Raw genomic sequence first — 24511 nt, 5'->3', positions numbered from 1 at the left:
CAGAACTGAATTTTGGCTAGAGAGATATTCACCTGGGACTCCTGCACCCAGTGCTTGGACTTTCTTGACTGTCAGGCATTCACCTGATTCCTCTCGGATAGCTTTCTTAAAATCCATATGGAGAACAGGCATTACATTTCTTTCAACAACCTTCTCTATTACTTCATCAGAAAAATTCAATTAGTCAAGCATGGTCTGCTTTTTTAAATCCGTGCTGGCTTTTCCTTAATTAACTCAAAGGGTTAATTCATTGTTTTTCCCTGATCGTTGTTTCTAAAACCTTGCCCACTACGAATGTTAAACTGATTTGTCTGTAGTTACCAGGGATGTCCTTGTATCCTTTCTTGAACAAGGATGCCTCATTTGTTTTGGTGATATTTTGTTACTATCAGCTTTAAAAAAAGAGCAAATTCATTATGACTTGTACCCCTAGGTGAAAAATTATGTATGAGTTATATCTTTCTTTCTTGGCCTTTTGTTTATTTTTTGGAGGATGATGCTGTTCGTTGTACACATTTGCCACAAGTCCTATTTGTGGCCCTTTTAAACTCATTTAGTAGCTACAAGCTGGAAGTGTAGATTGTTGGTGCTTTGGTTGTTTCTTTTACAGTTTGCATAATGTAATAATGATGGTAATGTTAGTGAGCATTACAACTTGGAATTCACCCAGTGAACGACTCTAGTGAGTTCTGTTTATCTGCTCTCTTGTAGACCAAAAATACACGATAACCTTATTTGAAGAAAAGGGGATGTCTCCCTGTGTCCTGGCTAATATTTATCCCAAACAACATCACTAAAGCTGATTATCTGGCTGTTAAACTCATTGCTATTTTGTGAAGTCTTGCTTTGTGCAATTTGTTTGTTTTAGTGCACTGGTTGTGAAGCTTTTGAGAAGGCATGAGCTTTTGAGAGGGCTTTAAAATACCAATGTGTGTTAAGCAGACTACCTTGATTCATATTTATGCCTGTACAAGTGGAGACTACTGTCCCACACTTCTCTGAAATTTGTAATTATGTAACCCAACTAGTATCGATGAACAAATCTAAAAAGAGACACCATATCAAATTATGGTGTTATGTCCCTGTATACAGGATATAATTTTACTGTTCAAACTTAAGACATTGCACTGCAAATGGATAAATAGATGCTTTGGACAGATTGTAAACTTAAAAAAAGTTTAAAACAAAGATTAAACTTTAAAAAATCTTTTGGGTAGATTTTGGTTAATCTGTCAGTTCACTTTTAACACAATGTTCATGTATAATAGATTCTGCAAAATTATATTTGCATTGATAATGGATAACAAATCTATTGAAGTACTGAACAGGCAAAGTGGAAACATTTTTTCCTTTGCATACCCAAGACATAAATAATTGCTAATAATGGGTTTACTGAGATTTGTTTACCTTTTGCTTTACAATTATGGATACAATTAGTTCACAGTAGGAAATAAGCAATTTGTGATTTCCATTTACTTGTAGCCATGTTTACGAAAATATGTATGATGTTTTTCATTGGGTAAAACTATTTTCTTAGGTGTGCCTGTGTTGAGCCATCTAACCCTTCCAATAAAACTCTTGATATCTGGTATCGAGAAAATAAATCTGCAGATAATATTTCATGGAGGAATCTCACAGTTTCAGTGAGTATTTTGTTTCTACAAGGTAAACCTCAACGTGTACGTTATGAAATTATACTTTTGGATTTGAACTTAAGACAATGCTAGATGTTCCAATTATTCACAAATCGGTAAATAGAGCCTATTAACCATTTTGCACAAAATAAGGAAAGTTAAATCTATATTTGAATATGATTCACTAACAATCTTTATGATATAAAATATGGTGTCAGTTTTGTTAAGCACATGAAAGGAGTGAGCAGTTTGTAGTTCAATACTTTTCTGCTGTTTTTCAAGTTAATTTTAATCCTAACTGTGATACCTTTGAAATTTCAGATATGTTATTACTGTAGTTTTGCTTGTAATTTCTCGAAGTATACATTTAGATCGCAGGAAAAAAGAATTTCACTGCTGTGAGATTGTTTGCTTTTATTCTATTTTAGACATTCATCATCTGGTTATGTAATCCTTGGTGAGGTATAGAACAGGTAGAGTAAAGATCAATTTTTTTCTGCCCACATAGTGCAGGTGAATTCCTATCTCAGAGTATGATGGATGTTTCTATTTTTTTTCAACCTTCTCATAATTTGAACGTCGCTCAGTTCAATTGGAACAGGTACAAACTGTGGAAATCACCTTTGGACATTGTCCCTTTAAGAAAATATTGATCTTGGTCTGGTCCTAAATTTTAACAATGCTTAATGCTCCGGAGGGTTTGTTATGGCTCTTGGGGTAATTTATGTCATCATTTCTTGCTTTTCTTTCTATATTTGTGATTGTTATTTAATGGGGGAAAAAAACACTTAGTGCCATGGTACTGTTCTGGTTATGGCTTACAGGGGTTATTCATGGAAAGTCAATTTACCGAAGGATGTGCAGCAGTACTTAGGAGTGTTTTACCAAGTATCTCTTGATAGATGCACCCAGTTGATTCCTATTCTATAGTGGCTTGTTTAAAGGAAGGTTTGTGAGTCTGTGGAGTCAAATGACTATCTTCGGCATCCATAACAGTTCACAGTTCAGAACTGCATCTCTGGACTCGCTTCAAACAAAACTGGTAATGGAAAGGTGACTGAGGACGCCTTTACTTCATGCTGGCATAGTCCTAGACTTTGGCCAAGGCAAGTACCTTAACCAGATTCGCCAGATTAATTGCTTCATTTCATGGGTGTGCAATTTGGTGCTGGCAATAGCGTCAGGCTTTTCAATTGCGTTTACCTGAACAAAAAATACGCTAAGAAGCAATTTGTCAAATTAGGGTCGCGATGCCAGCAGTTACCAATGTTTTGTGGCACTGTGTTGCAGTAGTACACTGGTCGCATTGACAAGACAGTTGAGCCAATTTAGGCAAGGCTATCTACAATCTTACTGGTGTGTATTTCTCGCCCTCCCTCCCCTTTGTTGGCCTTGTCAGCTTGGATTAGACATTTTGTATCCAATCCTTTCTTCAGTGACATGATGTCTAGATAGTTGTTGAAGAGGCAATTCCGCATAAAATGGCTGTCCTAACCTGCATTTGATTCAGTTTCATGAGTGAGGAATGAGGAAGGCTGACATATATATACGCACTTCATGCGTATTAGGATTAAGCAGTGATTAGATGTCAGATCAAACCACTAAAATATCATCTATGCCTGTGTAAAAGTTGAATATTTGAGACCAGTTTATTCGGGAAAAATTTAAGGGTTGACTTTTGCATGGGTAATATTTGAGAAGTTGACATGGGTGCTTGTTTTGGGCCCACCAGCAAGGATTGGCTGGTTTATCTAGATGATCCACTGAATGGCCAGCTGCACCTAACCTGTCGCTATGACATGGATGGGTATACCCTGGTGAGATCTGGTCTGCAGCAATCGGGCAGTTGGTGTTATTTAGTTCTGAGTTCCGAAGCAGCAGGTTGAGATTGACAGATTGTTTATTTGTGATTGTCCTTCCTCGGGAAGGACTACGCAGCATTGTTTCAAGCAGCTCCCAGCGGACAAGCGGATTAACGCCAGGGCTTTCCTGGACAACATCTACCTGCTGTCTTTTTTAGTGTGTAAAGGAGTGCCAGGGAGGAACTGATTGCTTTAATCCCTGAAAACTAAGATCGACTTTTACATGAGGTATATGAGCAACCACGAACTTTTTAAGCCAAGAATCATAGGTCAAATTTTACATGAGGTTGAATTTTACACTGGTATATTTAGTATATCAATCTGATATTATCTGGCTTAGCTTTTATTCATTCTTAATATGTCTTTGTATGTGTTAAAGTGTACTATGTAGAAATTCCAGTGTTTTGTTTGAATGTTATGGAAATGTTTTTTCATCCATCTCTCTCAATGAATGGCATATATATTAATACATATTTAATTTGTGTGCTTTTTTTTTAGAATTGTCAAAGATATGGTGGGATCTTTGTTGGACCAGCCTGTGGACAACATGGGCCCTATGTTCCTGATGTTCTCTTCTGGTCAATCATTTTATTCTTTGCAACATTTTTTCTCTGCTCCTTCCTGAAACAATTCAAAACCAAACGTTATTTCCCAACAAAGGTAAAGTAAGAAGTAATACATTCTGTGTTTCAATGTAGAAGAAATTATCAGTTGGAATCTCTCTCTTTCAGACACTTTTGTATTTAGATATGCTGTTGCTGTTCTAATCTTTGGCCATCTTTCTTGCAGCTACACAATTCAATTTCTCCAATAAAATTTCCATCCCTGTCAAAGCATGAAATGGATCTAATGTCGCAAATGATGACCTCTGTGACTGATTGAAGCATTATCCTTCCTCACACTCTGCAAATGTTGTAGACAGCATGCCATTTTCCCCCAATTATTTGTCCTTCTTACCCATCTTAGTTTGGTTTCACTCTGACCTAACTAGTTGAAGCAAGAGCTTCTCTACCAATTGGATCTTTTCCTGGTCTTCAAGTACCTGAAGTTTTTTTTTTGGTTCCCTCCTCTTCCTTGATGATGCTTTGCTCCTTGGTTCAAGATCCACAGACATGGAGTTTGGTTCCTCATGTATGCTGATGACACACAGCTGCCCTATATAACCCTTTCATTACCTCTGTGCACTTGGGCTGCTTATCTGATATCCAGTATTTGATGAGCGACTGATATCCAATTAAACAATGGGAAGGCCTTTGTCTTCACTTCTGCTGCTTACTCTGCTGTCTCATAATTACTATCTCAGATTCAAGCAGATTGTTCGCAATCCTGATTCCTACTTGAGCACAAATTAAGTTTCCAATTCCCTATACTTTCTATGGCAAAAGCTGTCAACCTACACCCCCAGAACATTGCTGGTCTTCTCCACTGCCCAAGTCCACTGCCCCATGATTTTCTTGTTGATTTTCTTTGGTTCCTAGAGCAACAAATTTTAAAATTCTCAACCAAGTATTTAAATATCTGTGATTAATCAATGCCTATAAATTCTAATGCAGACAACTCCCAAGCTTCGTACTGCCTGTCAAATGAAATGAATAGCATGCAAGCTGAACTAAACAAACTGTTGAATAGCTGAGCAGCAGATGAAGAAAATATGAGAGACTAATATGACTTCCAGGTTAACCCATGTTACTTAAAAGGCAGGGGCACTTTGAAAGGCGTAGGTGCTTCAAGTCATTCTCACAATATGTTTCCCCTGAGTAAAAAGCAAGAATGAAACAGCCCAGCAGACATCATGTTGCAAAGTTCTCTGGAACATTTGAATGCCTTAGTTTAGGAAATGGACTATTCCCACAGGGGACCAGGAGGCCCTCCTGACAAATACTTGAAAGCATTGTGAAGAGATAGCCATTGTGGTTATGGCAGCAACTCAGTCTAAGTATCTGGATGCAGTACAACAAGATGTTCAGTCAACTCATGCAATTGGTCGTGGTGGGAGAATGCATCTTCAAATGCCATATGCTTACAAATGAACTGCTAATCTCATACACTGATTAATGCCAGATCCCCATTCACTTGACTATCAACAGTCTCTACCACAATGCTTCACACTGTCCTCGTGCACTTAGCCCTTCCATGCCTCGCACTCACATCTTGGAGTTCATACACACTGCCTACTATTCAACCGTTTCCAAAGACACTGCACCTCATTCATACTTCCTTGTCTCTCAGGGTAAGGCGGCACAAAGCTGGCAGTGGGGTAGCCATAGCTGCATTTCCTAATGCTTCTGGAAGAGATAGTTCTCATCATTATTGGGGTGACCGTGACTGAGTGTGTGGCCAGCATCAGGACGAAAAGCATCAAAGTTGAGCTTATGCCTAATCCTCTCCTCACATTCCACTTCCCCTTACCTTATTTATGAGGTGATGTAAGCATGAACCTTTTTGGTTTCTTTTTTCCTCCCTCAGTAACCATACCCTCGTGTCTTTCCCCTTTTATGTACTCTATAACTGGCACCTGATCGGGCATTGGTGGGAGAGCAGGAAGAACATGATGAAGATGAAACCCTATCATTCGCTTTCATACGTGCAGCCACCAGTTCAGATATTGACAGAGTGGACCAGATTTTTGCAGATTTGGACCAGCTCTAGAGTCCTTTTAAAATGGCGAGTGTGACCTGCATGTGGAAGTCCCATCTTAGGAAGCAAGGCATAACTCTCTCAAGCGGGAAACCCAAACTCAGCAGTGCCCAGTTCAAATAAACCCGATTTTTGCTCTTCCAAAGACCTTGATCCACAGTGTGCAAGGTCATCTGCAGTCTTCGCCATTAAAAGTTTTCTAACAGCCATGCTGCTGCCACAGGCTAGCACTACATAGGAGCATCAGGACGGACAAAACTACTGGAATGCAGACATTAAGGCAATTCACTGAATTTATTTTTGTGCAGACTGTTGGATGATTTGATATAATTATTTAGTGATAGCTTTTATTTTATGTTATGGCCAAGAGAATGCTGTGATCGTCCGTAACAGCAAAGGTAAGATGTGGAACTGTTGAATGGGAAATTGGGGTTGCGTTTGTCAGTACTGCAGTTGGATTAATTGATCATGAACAGTCTGATTTTAATACAGTTTTTTACTTCCCTTCCTACTTTGCCTCTATCTGAATATTTTGTCTCTGCTTCACTAAGGAGAGGGGTGATGCAGCTATTCTAGTTAAAGAAAAGGAGTGTGAAATATTATATACAATAGGCATAGTAAGAGAGGAAGTACTGGAGGGACTGACATCCTTGAAGGAAAATGCATTGTATCCCAGGCTGTCAAAAGGAAACCAGGGGGGAAGTAGTGGATGTTCAGAGGATCATAGGTGTAAGCGAGATACCAGAGGATTGGAGGTCTGCAGGCGTTGTACCACTATTTGAAAGGGGTGCAAGAGGTAGACTAAATAATTACAGGCCAATCAGCCTGACTTTGGTGATGGGAAAATGATCAGAATCAATTTTGAGAGATTAATCATGGATAGTTGGCATGATGTTTTGGGGGGGGGGAATGGTGGTGTCTTGCTAGTTTCCTCAAATTTTCTGAGCCAATAATGAGGGTAATGCAGTGGATGTTGTCTACATGGATTTTAGCAATGCATTTGACAAGGCCCCACAAGGCAGACTGGCCGGAAAAGCAAAAGCCCGTGGGATACAGGGGAATGTGGCAACTTGGATCCAAAATTGGCTCAGCAATGGGAAAGAAACGGCAATGATTGATGGATATTTTTATGAAAAGAAAATGGTTTCCACTGGTGTTCTACAGGGCTGTGTTGGGTCCCTTGCTGTTTGTTGTTTATATTGATGATTTAAGAACATAAGAAATAGGAGCAGGAGTAGGCCATCTAGCCCCTCGAGCCTGCCCCGCCATTCAGTAAGATCATGGCTGATCTGAAGTGGATCAGTTCCACTTACCGCCTGATCCCTATAACCCCTAATTCCCTTACCGATCAGGAATCCATCTATCCGTGATTTAAACATATTCAACGAGGTAGTCGCCACCACTTCAGTGGGCAGAGAATTCCAGAGATTCACCACCCTCTGAGAGAAGAAGTTCCTCCTCAACTCTGTCCTAAACTGACTCCCCTTTATTTTGAGGCTGTGCCCTCTAGTTCTAGTTTCCTTTCTAAGTGGAAAGAATCTCTCCACCTCTACCCTATCCAGCCCCTTCATTATCTTATAGGTCTCTATAAGATCCCCCCCCAGCCTTCTAAATTCCAATGAGTACAAACCCAATCTGCTCAGTCTCTCCTCATAATCAACACCCCTCATCTCTGGTATCAACCTGGTGAACCTCCCAAGTCAGTTTCAAATGGAAATTATTGATCTCCAATCAGATGACATGCTGAAAGACAAGTATAAATTTGGATTTGATTGGAAATTTGCAGATGACACAAGAAGTGAAAAGGATGGCTGTCCAGAATGATATCAATGGTTTGGTTGAGTAAGTGGAAAAATGGTAGATGGAATTCAATCCAAAAAATGAGGTCATGCATTTGGAGGTGGCAAACAAAGCTAGGGAATACACAATAAATGGGAAGATATTGGGAGGGTAGAGGAAATGAGAGACCTTGGAGTGCATGTCCACAGATCCCTGAAGGCTGCCAGGCAGGTGGATAAGGTAGTAAAGAAAGCTAATTGAATTATTTCCTTTACTGAATGAGGGATAGAATACAAAAGCAGGGATGCAATGATGAAACTGCATAAAATGCTGGTTAGGCCATAGCTGGAATTTTGTGTACAATGTGGTCGCCACATTACAGGACGGGCATAATTGCTGTGGAGAGAGTATAGAGGGGATTTACAAGAATGTTGCCAGGGCTTGAAAATTGCAGTTATGAGGAAAGGTTAGATCGGTTGAGGTTCTTTTCCTTGGAACTGAGGAGGCTGAGGTGTAGAGGATTACAAAGGGCCTTTCCGTTTGAGTTACATTTCTGATTTTACATGTAGTGCCCTTAAACTGATGTCATGGGGAAGTCTACTGTCCTATGATAGCAACTGCTACTCTTTGCATGCAGGGTATTCTTCATAAAGCAATGGATAGCAAATTGTGAAATGTTGGAGATGTCATCAGCATCAGAATGGAAGGAGACCAGTGTGACTCAGTTAAATGGCCTGGGTCACTTTTGCAGCCATTGACAATGGTACTTGCACCTTGCTGAGGTTTGACTGCAAACGTGGCATATTTCTGTGAACATCTCCTTCGTGAAACACTGATGGTGCTCACGTTGTTCCTCAGTGAGTTTGAGTTAATAGAAATACTCCCCTCTCTTTGAGACACCTTCTCCCTACCTCCCTCTTAGAATAGCTTTTCCTCTCCTGTGTTGCCTCTACTCATTCTCCCTCATGCTGCAGGCCAAGGGGCATAGAATCTGCAATGATGACTGGGAGCAAGTGTTATGAGCCGAATTCTTGAAGTGAGAGCTAAAGCCTTCATCAATTGCAACGTCATTTCCTGTATAGTTCACCGCCTTAGTGTTAACTACCAAACATTTCTAACTCCATCGAGGCTAGTAGAAATCAACCAGCCTGTAAGTTTTATTGACCCTTTAAATATCACTGCTGGGGTGGTCCTTCCTGTTTCTGAATGCATGTTCAGCTGTACAAGATTACAAGGGCACTAGCTGGCGTGTTGGTGTCAAAAAAGGCACCACTGATGTCAGATCATTTTGCGCTGCCATGGTTTTCATACTGATGACAATGCTCCTAACCTTTGTGCTAATGACCTGTCCAAAATGATATCTATCATAGCCAGTACCATTAATGTGTGGCATGGTTCACACTTTAGTACCAAAACAGCATCAGTAACACTGGAAAATGGGTGCTATCAAATTTTGCGGTACTTTGTATAACTTCCTCCTTCGTTCCTCAACTTATCACCATTTTCTTTTTAAAATACATAGGCAAGAATTGATTGTATTTTCTTAGTTTTCACTTTTTGAAAAGTGGCCATATAACTTCAAATGCCAAGTGGAAGCTAGGATCTTCCCTGCAGCATGGAGGGGAGGGGGAGGGAATAAACATTTCTACGTGCTATTTGAGGGACAGCAGCCAATTAAACAATTGCAAACAACTGGGATCATGCGACCTTCTTTTGGTTTTGTTCATAAATAGTTTTCTGGTTTATAATTGGCAGAGCTGATGAAAAGGACATTAGGAAGAGATGAGCTTTCTTTCTTGACTAGGACTGTGGGATAGTGGGGAATTTGCAACCAAATACATGGGCAAAGGGAATAAGGACAGATCAAGTTGCTGCTTTGTTGCAGCTGGCTTTTAAGTAAGCCCTCTTAAATGGTGACTGGGAGAAGAATCCAACTGCACAGGGATTAATAGTAGCCAGATTCATGGATGGGATGAAACCATGGTTGGGAAGGAGTGCAAGTGGTTGTGGTGCTGGGAGGAGCACCAGGGCTCAACATTTGGTGCTGGCTGCCACAGGTAAATCAATATTGTAGAAGGAATTTGGAGTAAGTGTTAGATTTTGTGCATACACAAAGCAAAAGCATTAAATATCTGGGCATTTTTTTTCATCCATCAGTATGGCAGACAGTGCACTTTTGGCTTGTAGTTATTGTTTCCTTCCTGTCCATCATATTAGATGCTTGATTTGCCATTTACCATTGGAGATCTGGTGCAGCAGCATTGAATTTGTAGGTCAGGGTTTTTTAATCTTTTGAGCATGAGGTTTTATTCAATAATGTGTCATGTTGCTGACTCTAATAAAGGAAATATACACTATAGATCTGACTTCTATTACTGCTCAGTAAGAAGTTTAACAACACCAGGTTAAAGTCCAACAGGTTTATTTGGTAGCAAAAGCCACACAAGCTTTCGGAGCTCTAAGCCCCTTCTTCAGGTGAGTGGGATAGACACTTCTATTACTGCTGCCAGTCCCCTCAGTGGGAAGTAATTAATAGTTATGCAGATATGTGCAGCTCTTATTAAGTTAGGTTGGTTAAGTAAAAATTCAATAGACTTGCAATGTATTAAATACATTTTGTTTGTTGAAATTATAGGTGAGAGCTATTATCAGTGATTTTGCTGTCTTTCTTACCATACTTATTATGGTATTGATTGATTTCCTTGTTGGAGTCCCTTCACCAAAGCTTAAAGTACCTGACACATTTGAGGTAAGAGTTTTGTGTTTCTTCACTATTAAGCAACTCTCATAATATGTTAGTTTGGTTAAACCATACTTTATTTAAGAAATTTATTATACATTGGCCGGAATTCTCCGAAGTCGTGTTCCCTGCCACCGCTACCAGCAAGAATGGAGAATTTGGCACTCAGTCAAATCACCATTCATGGCAGAGGGAACGGAGAATCCCAGCTGTGGACGAGGTCAGAGAAACCTAGCCACTGATTCGAAAAATAGATGACTTGAATTATTGAGCATTGTACTTTCAATGTCTGTATCTTAAATACTCTTAATTTCATGCAGTCAGGATCTTGTTGGGAGTAGGAAGGAAGTGCTACTTTGTTTTAAATCTCCAATAATGATTTCGATTCATGTAAGTTTCAGGGAGTAAGTGCTTAAAATGTTTGTGCAGTGTTTATTGCAAATTAGTGTGAAGAAAACAAAACTTGTAACAAATTAAAAAGTAGATATGAATAATATAAATAATTTGGACTAAGGTACTGCAGAGCAAGTTGTGTACCTGTACTGTGGTATTTTAAAGTTTGTGGACGGTGAGACTGTTTTGAACCAATAGATCTGCACTGGACGTCTCCAGCTCCAGTACTTCAGCTCAGAGTCATTGAGTAGATTGTGAGATGGAGTCAATGAGACACACAAAGGAGGGGGAACATGATCTGGGCAGTTTATTCTAGTGCTGGTGTAGAAAGAGAGCAAGTGTAAAGAGAAACCAGGTGACCTAGAGAATGAAAATCTGAGCAAATTTATCCTATCCTACAGCACAGCCTACTTGCCAGTTGTTGGGATAAACAAAAACTTGGGATAGCCAGAATGTACAGCTTTGGCACCTTAGAGCAGGAGGCTGTCCAAAAGAGTTCTGGGTGGATGTCCCTCATGTTTGCTCCACCTGTCAGCTAGATCATGGCTGATCTTCTACCTCAATGCCATTAGCCCACACGACCTACATATTCCTTGATATTTTTACTATCTAGAAATTTATCAATCTCTCTGTCTGGAATATACTCGATGATTGAGCAACCACAACCCTTTTGGGTGGAGAATTTCAAAGAATTCCACCTCCTGGGTGAAGAAACTCTGCCTCACCTCCATCCTAAATGGCCTACATCATATTCTGAGACTGTCCCCCCTGCTTCTAGACCCTCAAGGCAGGGACAATATCCTTCCTGGATCTACCCTGTAGGAATTCTATGTGCGTCAATGAGATTAACTTTCATTCTTTGGAACTAAAGAGCAAGCTTGCCCAACCTTTTGCTCAGAGGAGTGGGGGCTACATTTCCAATTTTGTCTCACTCAAGGGGCCAATTAACAAATTTTGGAAGGCTAAGGTTTGGCACAACATTAAACTGATATATTTATGCTTAATAAGTGGTTTCTTAAGACCTCAACTTTTTTTGGAAATGCAATGTTGTAGCAATGAATTAAGTTAAAGGGTAATTAATAAAAATTCACAGTTAGTGTGTATGTCAGGCTCATTCCCTGTCTCAGGACCCTCATTCCCTGTGTAAGTGGGTGCACACTGATCCTCTCCAACCTCCGCATGCATATTCTCTTTACCTTTCACTCATGTACATGCTCACCCCCACCAACACCCGCATTCTCTCTCTACTACTCCCATCGTCTCCCTTACTCCCACACATTTCTCTTACCTCTCTCTCACTCACTAAAGATGCACACTATGCTGGTTGTAAAGTTTGCTGCTTGTTTTAAACAGTCAGGAAACAAACTGTTAATGCATAGGTGCAAAAATAAATTTGTGGATTATCTGAGTCTAGTGCATTCAGAACAGTTTTGTGTGCAGCTAAATTAACTGGAGTATTTCCATGTTTTTTTGTACTTTTCTGCTATTCAAGGATTAGTAACTATTGTTTGTTTTACCCTTGCACATAGCCTACTGGAAAGCACAGAGGTTGGTTTATAGACCCACTTGGAGGTAACCCTTGGTGGACAATGCTTGCTGCTTTTGTACCAGCATTGCTGTGCACTATCCTCATTTTCATGGATCAACAAATCACAGCAGTTATTATTAATAGAAAGGAGCACAAGCTGAAGGTATTTAAATGTCTACAAAAGTCAAAATATAGCTAATGTAAATTTGGTATATTACTAGAGAACTTTGGAATCTAGTTCTCCCTTATTTGTATTTAAATTTCTACTTGGTATATTTGTGGATATTTTTCTGTAAGCTAATATAACTCTTATTGTCAATGATTTCTATAAAAAAATAAAAAGATGATTGTTTTTCTAATCCAATTACATTGGCCCATGTTGTAATAAGGAATGATGCTGTTATGAGTTGCATTGAATGTTTGACATTGAGCCATTGGTCCTGAGCTTTCTGTTACAATGCAGACTTACCTTGGGTGGAGTAGGTCTTACTGTACTGAGAGCTGTAGACACTATTGTTTTCTCTCATTTTTAAAAAAGTTTTAAAAAAAAGTTTATTTATTTGTCACAAGTAAGGACTATGAAATTACCCTAGTCGCCACATTCCGGCGCCTGTTCAGGTCAATGCACTTCTTTTAGACTGTGGGGGGAAACCGGAGCACCCGAAGGAAACCCACGTGGGGAGAATAGTTATTACTTTAATTTAGTTTTCTTCTTGAGAAACATGTGTTTTTTTTCTTAACTGAGTAGTAAATACTAATGGGCCATTTCAGGACATTTCACATTTTTGATTTTAAAAAAATAGTAGTTCTCACCTGGCCCTGTTATAAACTTAGAGGCACCATCATTATTTACTTTGGCCTGGTGTACACAAAATTGGCATGCTGACATTCTCTGATTGGTGTTTTGCAGAAAGGTTGTGGTTATCACCTTGATTTGTTAATGGTATCTATCATGCTGGGCATATGTTCAATTATGGGCCTCCCCTGGTTTGTGGCTGCCACCGTCCTCTCTATCAGCCACGTCAATAGCCTGAAGGTGGAATCAGAATGCTCAGCACCTGGTGAACAGCCGAAATTCCTGGGAATTCGAGAACAGAGAGTTACAGGCTTACTGATATTTATCCTAATGGGATTGTCTGTTTTTATGACTTCAGTTCTAAAGGTAAGATGAAAGTACTGAAAGGCGGTTGGTATCTTGTTTTCGAAGTTGTTACAACAACCTAACTGTATTACACGGATTTGGGTTTTTTAAAAAAAAGTCATGTCATGTTCCATGAGTGGAAGAATTTGAATGCCGATGATGCATAGTTATTCTATTATTTCTGGAATATTGGATGAATTTTAGCCAAATGTACTGTGCTAATCCAAAACTTGTGCAGTGTTGTTTTTCTATCTACAATAATTTCATTTCGTGGAACTTTGACAAATATAAGCAACAGCTCTTTTTGACATGCAACATGAGACTTTCACATGAGCACTGCGAGTTTGTGTAATGTGGTTCCATTGCTACAGTCAGTAAACCCATAGCTACTTGCAGCTGTTCAGGGGAGGTATACAGTATTTGCAAAATATATAACTTGGCCTGTTAAAGCAAATGTTAATTGATAACTAACCATTCTTATTTACAGTTTATCCCAATGCCAGTACTTTATGGTGTCTTTCTCTACATGGGTGCTTCTTCCTTGAAAGGAATTCAGGTATTTGTTACCATGCATAATATAGTTTCAATAATCTTTCATTTTTTTTATTCTTTCTGGTAAATGGATAATGGTCCTAACGGCCAACAATTTCTTTTCATCAGTTTTTTGATCGCATCAAGCTATTTGGAATGCCTGCTAAACACCAGCCTGACTTAATCTACCTACGCTACGTGCCACTGTGGAAAGTCCATATCTTCACGGTTATTCAGCTTAGTTGTCTTGTTATTCTTTGGGTCATCAAAACTACAGCTGCTGCAGTTGTCTTTCCCATGATGGTGAGATTATTGGTCACTCCCATTGTTATTTTTATAAAGCAGCTCTCTAGACTTAGATTTATAGATGAATGAATGGCTTTGTAGTAATTTGATGTTGCTTTATTCTGTCAAAAACAGCAATCTGTGATGTGGAAATATATGTTCACACGGTCAGCTTTTCACCTAATCTGAACGAGTTGATAATTTGAAAATGAGTTTATTAGAATAGAAACCAATAATAGTAGGTTCATTTTTACAAAATAAGGGAAATTTTGAATGCCGAGTCCTAGCCAACAATAAAAACTCAGCTATATTCAAGTCGATGGATCAGGCAGCAAAGGACCTTTCAGCCCCTCGAGTTTATTAAGCTTTTCAGTCAGATTATGGCTGCTCTGCACCTCAATTCTATTTACTCACTTTTGATATAAATCCTTGATATCATTGCCTCACAAAAATAAATTGAGTCAGCCTTATATTTTCAACAAACCCATTCTTTTGGGTGAGAGGGGAGAGTGTTTCATATTTCCAATACTGCGGGGCGGGGAGGGGGTGCTTCCTAATTTCTTAAATGGCCTAGTTTTAATAAGATTAAAGTACCTTGCTCCAAATTTTGCCCATGAATAATAGTTTCTAAGTATCTAGTCTACCAACTCCAACTCTCTTCATAAACACCTCACTGTAACATCTCAACCTTCTCAGTTCATGGAAGTACAAAGTTTATGCAGTCAGTGTTGTATTTAACCTTTGTGTGTCTGTATCATTCTGGTCTTATCTATGCTGCACCGAATCCAAGGCCAGTATAATCTATAAAGTTGTGCAGTGTCTAAAACTGTTCCCTGTACTGCAGCTGGAACCTGACAACTGAAACATTAATTGCCCTTTTTTTTAATCCCAGCACTTCTGAAATGCAAGCGAATATTTTATCAGCCTTTTCGATTACTTTTGCCAGTGATGCGCTGGGCAATCCCTACATAAGTTCCCACATAAGGATTTACCTGGCAATTGTCCTGAAGGGCTAATTTTCCCTGGAAAATTGTGCTGAAATATAAACCATCTAACAAATAAGAACAAACACTAACTTAGGATGGTTCTGCCAGTTCTACCCTCATGTTTCCTCTGAAAGATTTAAAAGGAAAAAAAGCACTTCTAACCAAGCACCGCATAGGACGTCGTCACCCACCCCTCACCCCAATACATGCACACCACACACACACACTATCCCCAAGTCAATTCCCCAGAGATACCCCACCTCACACCTGACCCAACACGTGCCCCCCTCCCCCCCCAAGTTGCCAGCTGATGTCAGAAACCCCACATCTCAGTTTGTTTCAAATAGACAAAGTTTGAAATCCCAGTTACCTACGAAGAGAATAAAGCCACGAGATTCCGTGGTTTTAAATAAACAAAATAAATTTTACTATGTAGAGTCAGAAAAGCAAAATGACTTACAATATCTACTTAATATTCTAACATTCAGAATTAATATGAATTCAGATGTCAGTGAATACTGAATCACAAAATCTAGGTAAAATTTAGGATTTAACTCTTCACTTTCAAAAATCTAACCTCTGAATTCTCTTAAAGGGAAGCTCTAACTTGGATTACCTCAACAACTGCTCAACTCCCGATGGTTCAATCTATTCTCCTGAGACTAGGTTCACAATACTACACTCCTGCCTCCAACTAGCAAACTTCCAAGACTTTAGTAGACCACTAGCTTCATTAAGCTGGCACTTTTCCTAGGTTTCTCCAAACACCAGTCTCCCAGTTGCACCAAGCTCTAAATGGCTCTTTGGCTTCTCCTGAGCCTTCATTGCCTACAGTGACCTTGCACTACCTTCTCAGCTCCCCAGGACTTTTCTGAGCCCTAAATGCCTGGAGACTGCTTACTGCAGTACCTTGTCAGTATTCAATTTCTCCCCTGCTGAGAACACTTTCTCTCCCAGCAAACACGGATAAATTGAAACCAGAGAAGCTTCTTAAGCTCCACCCATCTCCATGTTGATGTAGGCTGCACTGGTCTATCTTCAAACTGACCTCCAAATCAATTATCCCTCTTTTACAATTTCTCCAGCAACATACGCCCACCTGCTGTTTTATGGCACTTGCCTGTCTAGTTGTTAACTCTCAAGTCAACATGGTCCCAACCTTTGAAGTGTAATAGATCCCAAGTTGCAATTATCTTAATTTCTACAGTTAAACTTTAATCTTCCCAGAACTAAATATTGCCTCTAAAAAATCAACATGAGCCATGAACTAGATATTTGTCACAGCACTGAATTCAATCTGTTAGTTTTGCTCATTCATTTAATCTTTCTACATCCATTATAACTTTCTATTCCCATCTGTTCAATGTACTGTACCTAAAATAATGTGATCTGCAAACCTGGGTATATAAATCAATCCCTTATAATATTGAAGCCATTGCTAAATATGGTGAAAAGCTGAGACCCCACCCATACTATTGTCTCCTGTCTTCCAACCCAAACTACTGTGTTTTCAAATTCTGAGTTTTCATTGCTAGCATATTTGCGTGGAACCTTAATTTCTCGAGATTGATCTAAACAACATCCATTGACAGACATATCTTTGTTTCTTTAATACTCTGGGTTGGGAATCACCATGTTTGGAGATTTTGTCTATCTTAAATTGGATTTTTTTAACCACTACCTATTTTTAAAATTTGCATTAAATCAACAAAGTTGATTCCTTTTTAGGTTTCCTGATTTTGCCGGTGGTTTGTATTTTGGCCTTTTCCTCCACTATAAGAACTGATGCAAAGTGATAATTTAACAAGTCTGCCATTTTCCTATTGCCCATTATGGTCTCTCCTTCATCTATTATTGGATCTGCATTCCTCCTTACCGGTATGTTTCTCTAATACATAGAAAACATTTATTGTTAACTTTAATATCCCTTATGTTTTGTAGCTCCACTCTGCCCCTTAGCATTCCACAAGCAGTTGCCAGCCTTTATCTGGTCTCCTCTCCACCTTCCTGATATCATCTTCCCTTTGTCCAATCAATTATAGCCAGTTCTCAATTGTCCAACCCTTCCCAAAGCCAGCCTGCACCATTGGCAACTGCCTGAAATTTAGCTCTACTTTCCAGCTCATTGGCTGAATTGAAATGAGGCTCAATATTACATATTAACATACAAACAAGGAGCAGGGAAGGCCAGTCAGCCCCTCGAGTCTGCTCTGCCATTCAATAAGAGTATGATTTATCTGATAATCTCAAATCTACATTCCGTCTACTCCCTATTTCCCCCACACTCTTGCTTACTAAAAATCTATCCACTTCTGCCTTAAACATATTCAAAGACTCTTCTCCCACAATCATTTCAGGAAAAAAGTTACAAAGACTCAATGATCCCCTGAGTGAAAGAATTTTGCCTCATCTCTGTTTTAAATGGACAACACCTTAATTATTAAACAGTGACCCTGTTCTAGATTCTCCCACAAGAGGAAACATCCTACCACATCTGCCCTGTCAAGACGCCTCAAGATCTTCTATGTTTCAGTCAAGATGCTCTTACTCTTCTAAGCTCCCAACAGATACATCCTAGCCAGTCTGATCTTTCCTCATAGGGCAACCCACCTATTCCAAGTATTAGTCTGGTAAACCTTTTCCAACGTTTTTGTATCTTTCCTTAAATAAGGTGACCAACACTGTGCAGAGTGCTCCAAATGTGGTCTCACGAAGAGCCCTGCTTGACTGAAGCATAACCTTCTGACTTTTGTATTCAATTCCCCTCACAATAAATAATAACATTCTATTAGCTTTCCCAATTACTTGCTGTACTGCATAATAACTATTTGTGATTCGTGCACTAGGATGTCCAGGTCCCTCTGCATTAGAGTTTTGCAATCTCTCAATGTTTAAATAAAATGCTTTTCTTCCTGCCAGATGGACAATTTCAAATTTTCCCACATTATACTCCATTTGCCAGATCTTTGCCCGCCCACTTAACTTCTCTGTATCTTTTTGTCCCCTCATGTCCCCTTCACCACTTACTTTCCTATCTATCTTTGTATCACCAGCAAATTTGGCAACTATTTCTTCAATCTCTTCATTTGTGATTTACATAAATTGTAAAAAGTTGAGGTTGCAGCACTGATCCCTGTGGTACACCGCTAGTTACTTCTTGCCAACTTGAAAAAGACCAATTTATGTCTACTCTCTACTGTTAGTGAGTCAATCTTCTATCCCTGCTAGATATGTCACCCCCATGACATGAGCTTTTACTTTACACAATCTTTGATGTGATACTTTTATCAAATGTCTCCTGGAAATCTAAATATAGTACAACCACTGGTTCCCCTTTAGCCACAACACGGGTTACTTCCTCAAAGAACAAAAATATTGAATGTGTCTTGGGTCTACCTATTCCATTGCAGCAATCCATTCTGTGCACCCAGTTTATGCTGGTAAGCCAGCACAATACAATTTTTACCTCCATTGTTGCAGAAAAATGTCTTGAATATATTCTTATTTTACTTTTATTGCTTATTCTCCAGCTTGCGTGAGAATTAAGTTCTATTCCAAGCACATTTTCTGCTGTCCTTATCAATGTATTTATATAGAAACATAGAAAATAGGAGCAAGAGGAGACCATTCAACTCTTCAAGCCTGCTCCGCCGTGTATTATGATCATGGCTGATGGCGTGATCCCACATTCCCCCCCCCCCCATATCCTTTGATCACCTTCGCTCCAAGTAGTATATCTAATTGCTTCTTGGAAACATACAATGTTTTGGCCTCAACTACTTTCTGTGTTCATGGATGCCACAGGCTGACCACTCTCTGGGTGAAGAAACTTCTTTTCATATCTGTCGTGAGCGGTTTACACTATATCCTCAGACTGTGACCCCTGGTTCTGGACACCCCACCATTGAAAACATAATTCTAGCATCTGCCCTGTCTAGTCCTGTTAGAATTTTATAGATTTCTATGGGACCCCCCTCGTACTTCTGAACTCTAGCGAATACAATCCTAACTGACTCCATGTCGCCTCATATGTCAGTCCTGCTATCCCAGGAATCAGTCTGGTAAACCTTCTCTGCACTCCCTCCTTTCCTCAGATAAGGAGACTAAAACTGCACACAGTACTCCAGATGTGGCCTCACAAAGGCCCTGTATAATTGCAGCATGACATCCCTGCTCCTGCACTCTAATCCTCCTTGCAATGAAGGTCAACCTATCATTTCCCTTTTTTACTGCCTGCTGCACCTGCTTACCTTCAGTGACTGGTGTACGAGGACACCCAGGTCTCGTAGCCCCTCCTAACTTACAGCCATTCGGATAGCAATCTCCCTTCCTGTTTTTGCTACCAAAGTGGATAACCTCACTTTTATCCAAAATATACTGCATCTGCTCTTCATTTGCCCCTCACTCACTTGTCCAAATCTCACTGAAGGATCTCTGCATCCTCCTCTCAGCTCACCCTCCCACCCAGCTTGGTGTTATCTCCAAATTTGAAGATATTACATATAGGTCCCTCATCGCGGGGGTCCCAACACTGATCCCTGCGGTACCCCACTAGTCATTGCCTGTCATTTGGAAAATGACCTGTTTATTCCTACTCTGTTTCCTGTTTGCCAACAAGTTTCTATCCATCTCAATACATTACCCGTAAGCTCATGTGCTTTAATTCTGCACACTGATTTCTTATGTGGGACTTTGCTAAAAGCCTTCTGAAATTCCAAATCAATCACATCTGCTGGCTCCCCTTAATCAACTGTACTGGTTACATCCTTGAAGAATTCTATTAGATTTGTCAAACAGAATTTCCTTTTCATAAATCATAGATTCTTAGAAGTTTACAGCATGGAAACAGGTCCTTCGGCCCAACTTGTCCATGCCGCCTCTTTTTTAACCCCTAAGCTAGTCCCAATTGCCTGTATTTGGCCCATATCCCTCTATACTCATCTTACTCATGTCTAAATGCTTTTTAAAAGACAAAATTGTACCGGCCTCTACTACTACCTCTGGCAGCTTGTTCGAGACACTCATCACCCTCTGTGTGGAAAAAATTGCCCCTCTGGATCCTTTTGTATCTCTCCCCTCTCACCTTAAATCTGTGCCCTCTAGTTTTAAACTCCCTTACCTTTGGGAAAAGATATTGACTGTCTAGCTGATCTATGCCCCTCATTATTTTATAGACCTCCATAAGATCACCCCGAAGTCTCCTGTGTTCCAGAGAAAAAAGTCCCAGTCTATCCAGCCTCTCCTTATAACTCAAACCATCAAGTCCCGGTGGCATCCTAGTAAATCTTTTCTGCACTCTTTCTAGTTTAATATCCTTTTTATAATAGGGTGACCAGAACTGTACACAGTATTCCAAGTGTGGCCTTACCAATGTCTTGTACAACTTCAACAAGACGTTCCAACTCCTGTATTCAATGTTCTGACCAATGAAATTCATGCTGTCTCTGTGATAATTACTCTTTCATATCAGTAGTGTTAGGAAATGTGTGGATAATTGCGACCAGCTTCTTGCATTCTTTTCTGATCCTTGATTCTGGCTGTAATCATTGTGTTTCCACTGCCTACTCATTTTTGTTGAAATCCTTTCAGCAGTATTTGGATTTAGAAGGAAAGAAGAGGAAAAAACACTGCTCTCACTGGAGAAGTAGTCAACCTGTGACGAAAGCAACATTTGAGGGTAGCTGATGATACATGTGCTGTCCAGATTGCAAATCCTGTGGCTGAAACTGTTAGAAATATGGGTAGGAAACAGGAAACCTCTTTTACGGAGGGTATTTTTAAAAATCAACTTGCAATGTAAGCCTGTAAGCTTATGGAATGGTCTTTGGAACAATTTAACAGAGTCATAGAGCAATACAGCACAGAACAGTGTTGTAGCTGATTTTTTTGAGATGGGTAGGAGAGAAGGCAAACCAAGAAAATACTAAAATAAGTTCATTATTTTGATAAGATGGTTACTTATAAGCTGAGAAAAAAACTAAAGGAAGATGATACAGTACCAGTTCCACATGAGGGGAAATTGTTACAATATTGGTGCCACCTTTGGAGAATCTGTTAACATTTGTTGACTGTTGTGACAGGATGGGAAAAAAAGTTAACACCACCAACCTTTAAACAAGAGCCTAGGGATGACCCACTATTTAAATGCCAGTGAGCCTAACCTCCTTTGTGCAAAGACTAAAAAGCATCCTGAAAGGCGGTACAGCAAGACACAAAGCAATCAAGAGTGCCGATGATGTCAAATTAAGAGGGATTGGGGAAGAGGTTCAAATAATAGGGGCTAAGAAAACCAATTGTGAAGTACTGAGGGGGGTGCAATGAACCAAACTGATCTTTTGCTGTATTGTTGGCAGGTTCTTGCTCTGGTGTTCATTCGCAAACTCTTGGATTTCTGCTTTACCAAACGAGAACTTAGCTGGTTGGATGATTTAATGCCTGAAAGCAAGAAGAAGAAATTGGAAGATATGCAGAAAAAGAAAAAGGAAACTGAGGTATGTGCACAGACCTTCTGAGATCTAAACAGGCTTTCAATCTGTTTCTAGTGAGTCCAAACATGAGCTTTACTGTTAATACAATGCATCAGTCTCTGCTTTTCCACCTTTTGCTACATTCCTTGCTGATCCTTGGATATCTATCATCATGGAATTAAGGATTTTATACAGAAATTTTGAGCAATATTCTTTGTTTTTCCCTCTAGTTTATATATTTTAGTTGAATTAGATTTTCTCGAGTGATTTATGTGCTGTATGTGAATCAGGGTAAAGTATACCTCTATTCAGATCTTTTGCATGAAATCTTTAACAATAATACTTGGCAGTTGCTTATTTCTCTCTTTCTCTTGGTCTCCCAAGAACAGTATGCAATGCAGAGTTTAAAACCATGCTGTGAATGTTATAGTAATTGGTGCCAATTTAATATTGAAAGTCAAAGCTGCAATAACATACAGGAGAGCAAAATATTAAATGTCACAAATACATTTTTAAACAGCTTACCAATGCGTAGTAAATTTGCATGTACTAAATCTTAAATGTTTAAAAATATGATTTTAAATCGGAAAGGATCCAGGATTACAAAACCACATTTTCAATATGATTAGGTAGTCATTGTAACTTTGCTGCTCTTTAGCACTGCTGGTAAGAAATTGGGCAATTTTTTGAGCCTTAATGTGATTTAATCAATTATTTGTGTGTTTTTTAAAAAAAAAAGAATTGCGACACAGAAGAATAAATGTGCCTACATTTAAATTGATATCAGAAATGATGAAACTAATCTCGTACAAACATGAGCCAAAATAATTTTTGAATTTTACTAATAAATTTTCCAGTCTTGAATATAATAACGTTCAGCCCCTAACTTGACACTTCTCTTTCACTACAGCTCTAAATAGGCAAACCCAAATAATTGTAGCTGAGTATAAACAGCTGGGATCATTTACAAAGTAAGTCTAATTGGTTGAAATTTTAGGCAGGTTAATAACTTAAAATTGTTTGGCATTTGTATTGGAAATATTACTTTGGAGGGCACTAGAGATGAGTTTATTTTTATAAAGACTGTTGCACCATCTAATCCATTGTGATCAGATATAAATTATGTGGGCGATTCTCCCCAAAAAATTCTAAGTGTCGAATTTGCATAAAACCTGGAGTAAATCCCAATGTTTCTTTCAGCGAGAGTTTCAAAATGAATCTCCCACACTCTGTGCATTGCAGAGTGCCTCAACGTGAGGCGGAGCCTATTTCCACTGGAGAGGCCAGCATTGTAGCGCTGAGCAGGCCACTGTGCATGCGTTGATCTATCAGCACTGAGATCGGCATGTGCACAGTGGCCCCACACTGCCGACCTCCCGATTTGTGGCCACAACCCCTCATTGCTGGCCTTCCGACTCCCCCAGGGTCCAATCACTGGCCCCCAAACCTGTCTGGGCCAGCCTTGACCCACCTGCTGCAACCCTGATCCCTGATGGGGGGCAGTGAGGGCAGATCGTTGTACGATCTGGCCTCACTCTCTCCCACCCGCCATTTCTGACCCCCTCCTCCTCCTCCCTCCCCACCAGACAACGATCAGCCCTCCCCCACCAGGCAACGATCGGCCCCCTGAGGGGGGGGAGGGGAGGAGGGTAAGATGTATCTCTGGTGGGTGAGGAGGGGGGAGGCCCGATCGCTCACTGGTTGGGGGGGGGGGTAGTAGATGGATCTCTACTGGGGTGGGAGGGAGCAGGGGGGTCCGTTGCCCCTCTGCGGGCGATCGGTGGGGGGGAGGGGGGCAGGGATGGTGATTGGTCTGGGTAGGGGGGGGGGGGTTGATAAGGGGGACAGTGATGTCTGGGTAGTGGGGGTGGTGGATAAGGGGGACAGTGATGTCTGTGGGTAGTGGGGAGGGGGATGGATAAGGGGGACAGTGATGTCTGGGGGCCATCGCTGCCGCTTTTTGATCCCGGGCTTTCTCCGCTTTCTGCGGCCCAGGAGCGATCTGGCATGGGCGCAAGAGCTCCGATCCTTTGGGGCGCGCTAAGCCCCGCCCACAGCACAAATGGAACCCGCGATATTTTTTTCAGGCTGAGTGCGTATGGGGGCGCCTGAAAGCAGATTTCTAAGTCGGATCTGCATTACACCCAGATTCAGCACTTAGAATGAAAATGGTAAAATCGGGCCCGCAGTCTTTCTTGAGGCTTGCCCAGCACCTGTAGCACTGAAATAGCTGTAGGTAACTAATTACTGTAGCCTGCTTGCAATTGAGTCTCCAATGAAAACAATTAAGCTGGACAAGTCTCTCTTTGTAACTGAGGGAACAATGTTTCAATTGTGTTTCCATTTTAAAATGTTTCTGGACATTGTTCTTTTACTAGATATAATCTAGTCATGACAAAGCTGTAAGCATTGCGGCATTATAGCAGATGAACAATATTCCTGTTAATAGATTAAACTGGATGATTAGGGGAAATAGACTATCAGAATGATAAATTCTGCAGGAATGCTTTTGTTTATGATATTGCAGC

At 40.1% G+C, this 24511-nt stretch overlaps 1 protein-coding gene across 5 annotated transcripts in view; it reads left to right on the top strand.

The window, feature by feature from the left end:
* The window catches only part of LOC144510123 (sodium bicarbonate cotransporter 3-like), a 172477-nt gene that overhangs the window by 135837 nt on the left and 12129 nt on the right, over positions 1–24511 (top strand). For all 5 annotated transcript variants that reach the window (XM_078239486.1, XM_078239502.1, XM_078239493.1 and 2 more), the window contains 8 exons: positions 1538–1643; positions 3995–4156; positions 10548–10661; positions 12575–12736; positions 13484–13735; positions 14202–14270; positions 14375–14548; positions 21870–22007. In XM_078239486.1, the coding sequence (XP_078095612.1) occupies positions 1538–1643; positions 3995–4156; positions 10548–10661; positions 12575–12736; positions 13484–13735; positions 14202–14270; positions 14375–14548; positions 21870–22007 (1177 nt within the window). The remainder of the gene's footprint in view (positions 1–1537; positions 1644–3994; positions 4157–10547; positions 10662–12574; positions 12737–13483; positions 13736–14201; positions 14271–14374; positions 14549–21869; positions 22008–24511) is intronic.

This window comes from Mustelus asterias, chromosome 2, assembly GCF_964213995.1.
Source record: "Mustelus asterias chromosome 2, sMusAst1.hap1.1, whole genome shotgun sequence".
Taxonomy (NCBI): Eukaryota; Metazoa; Chordata; class Chondrichthyes; order Carcharhiniformes; family Triakidae; genus Mustelus; species Mustelus asterias.
The sequence above is the reverse complement of the archived record's forward strand: the minus strand, read 5'-3'. Positions and strand labels throughout refer to the sequence as shown.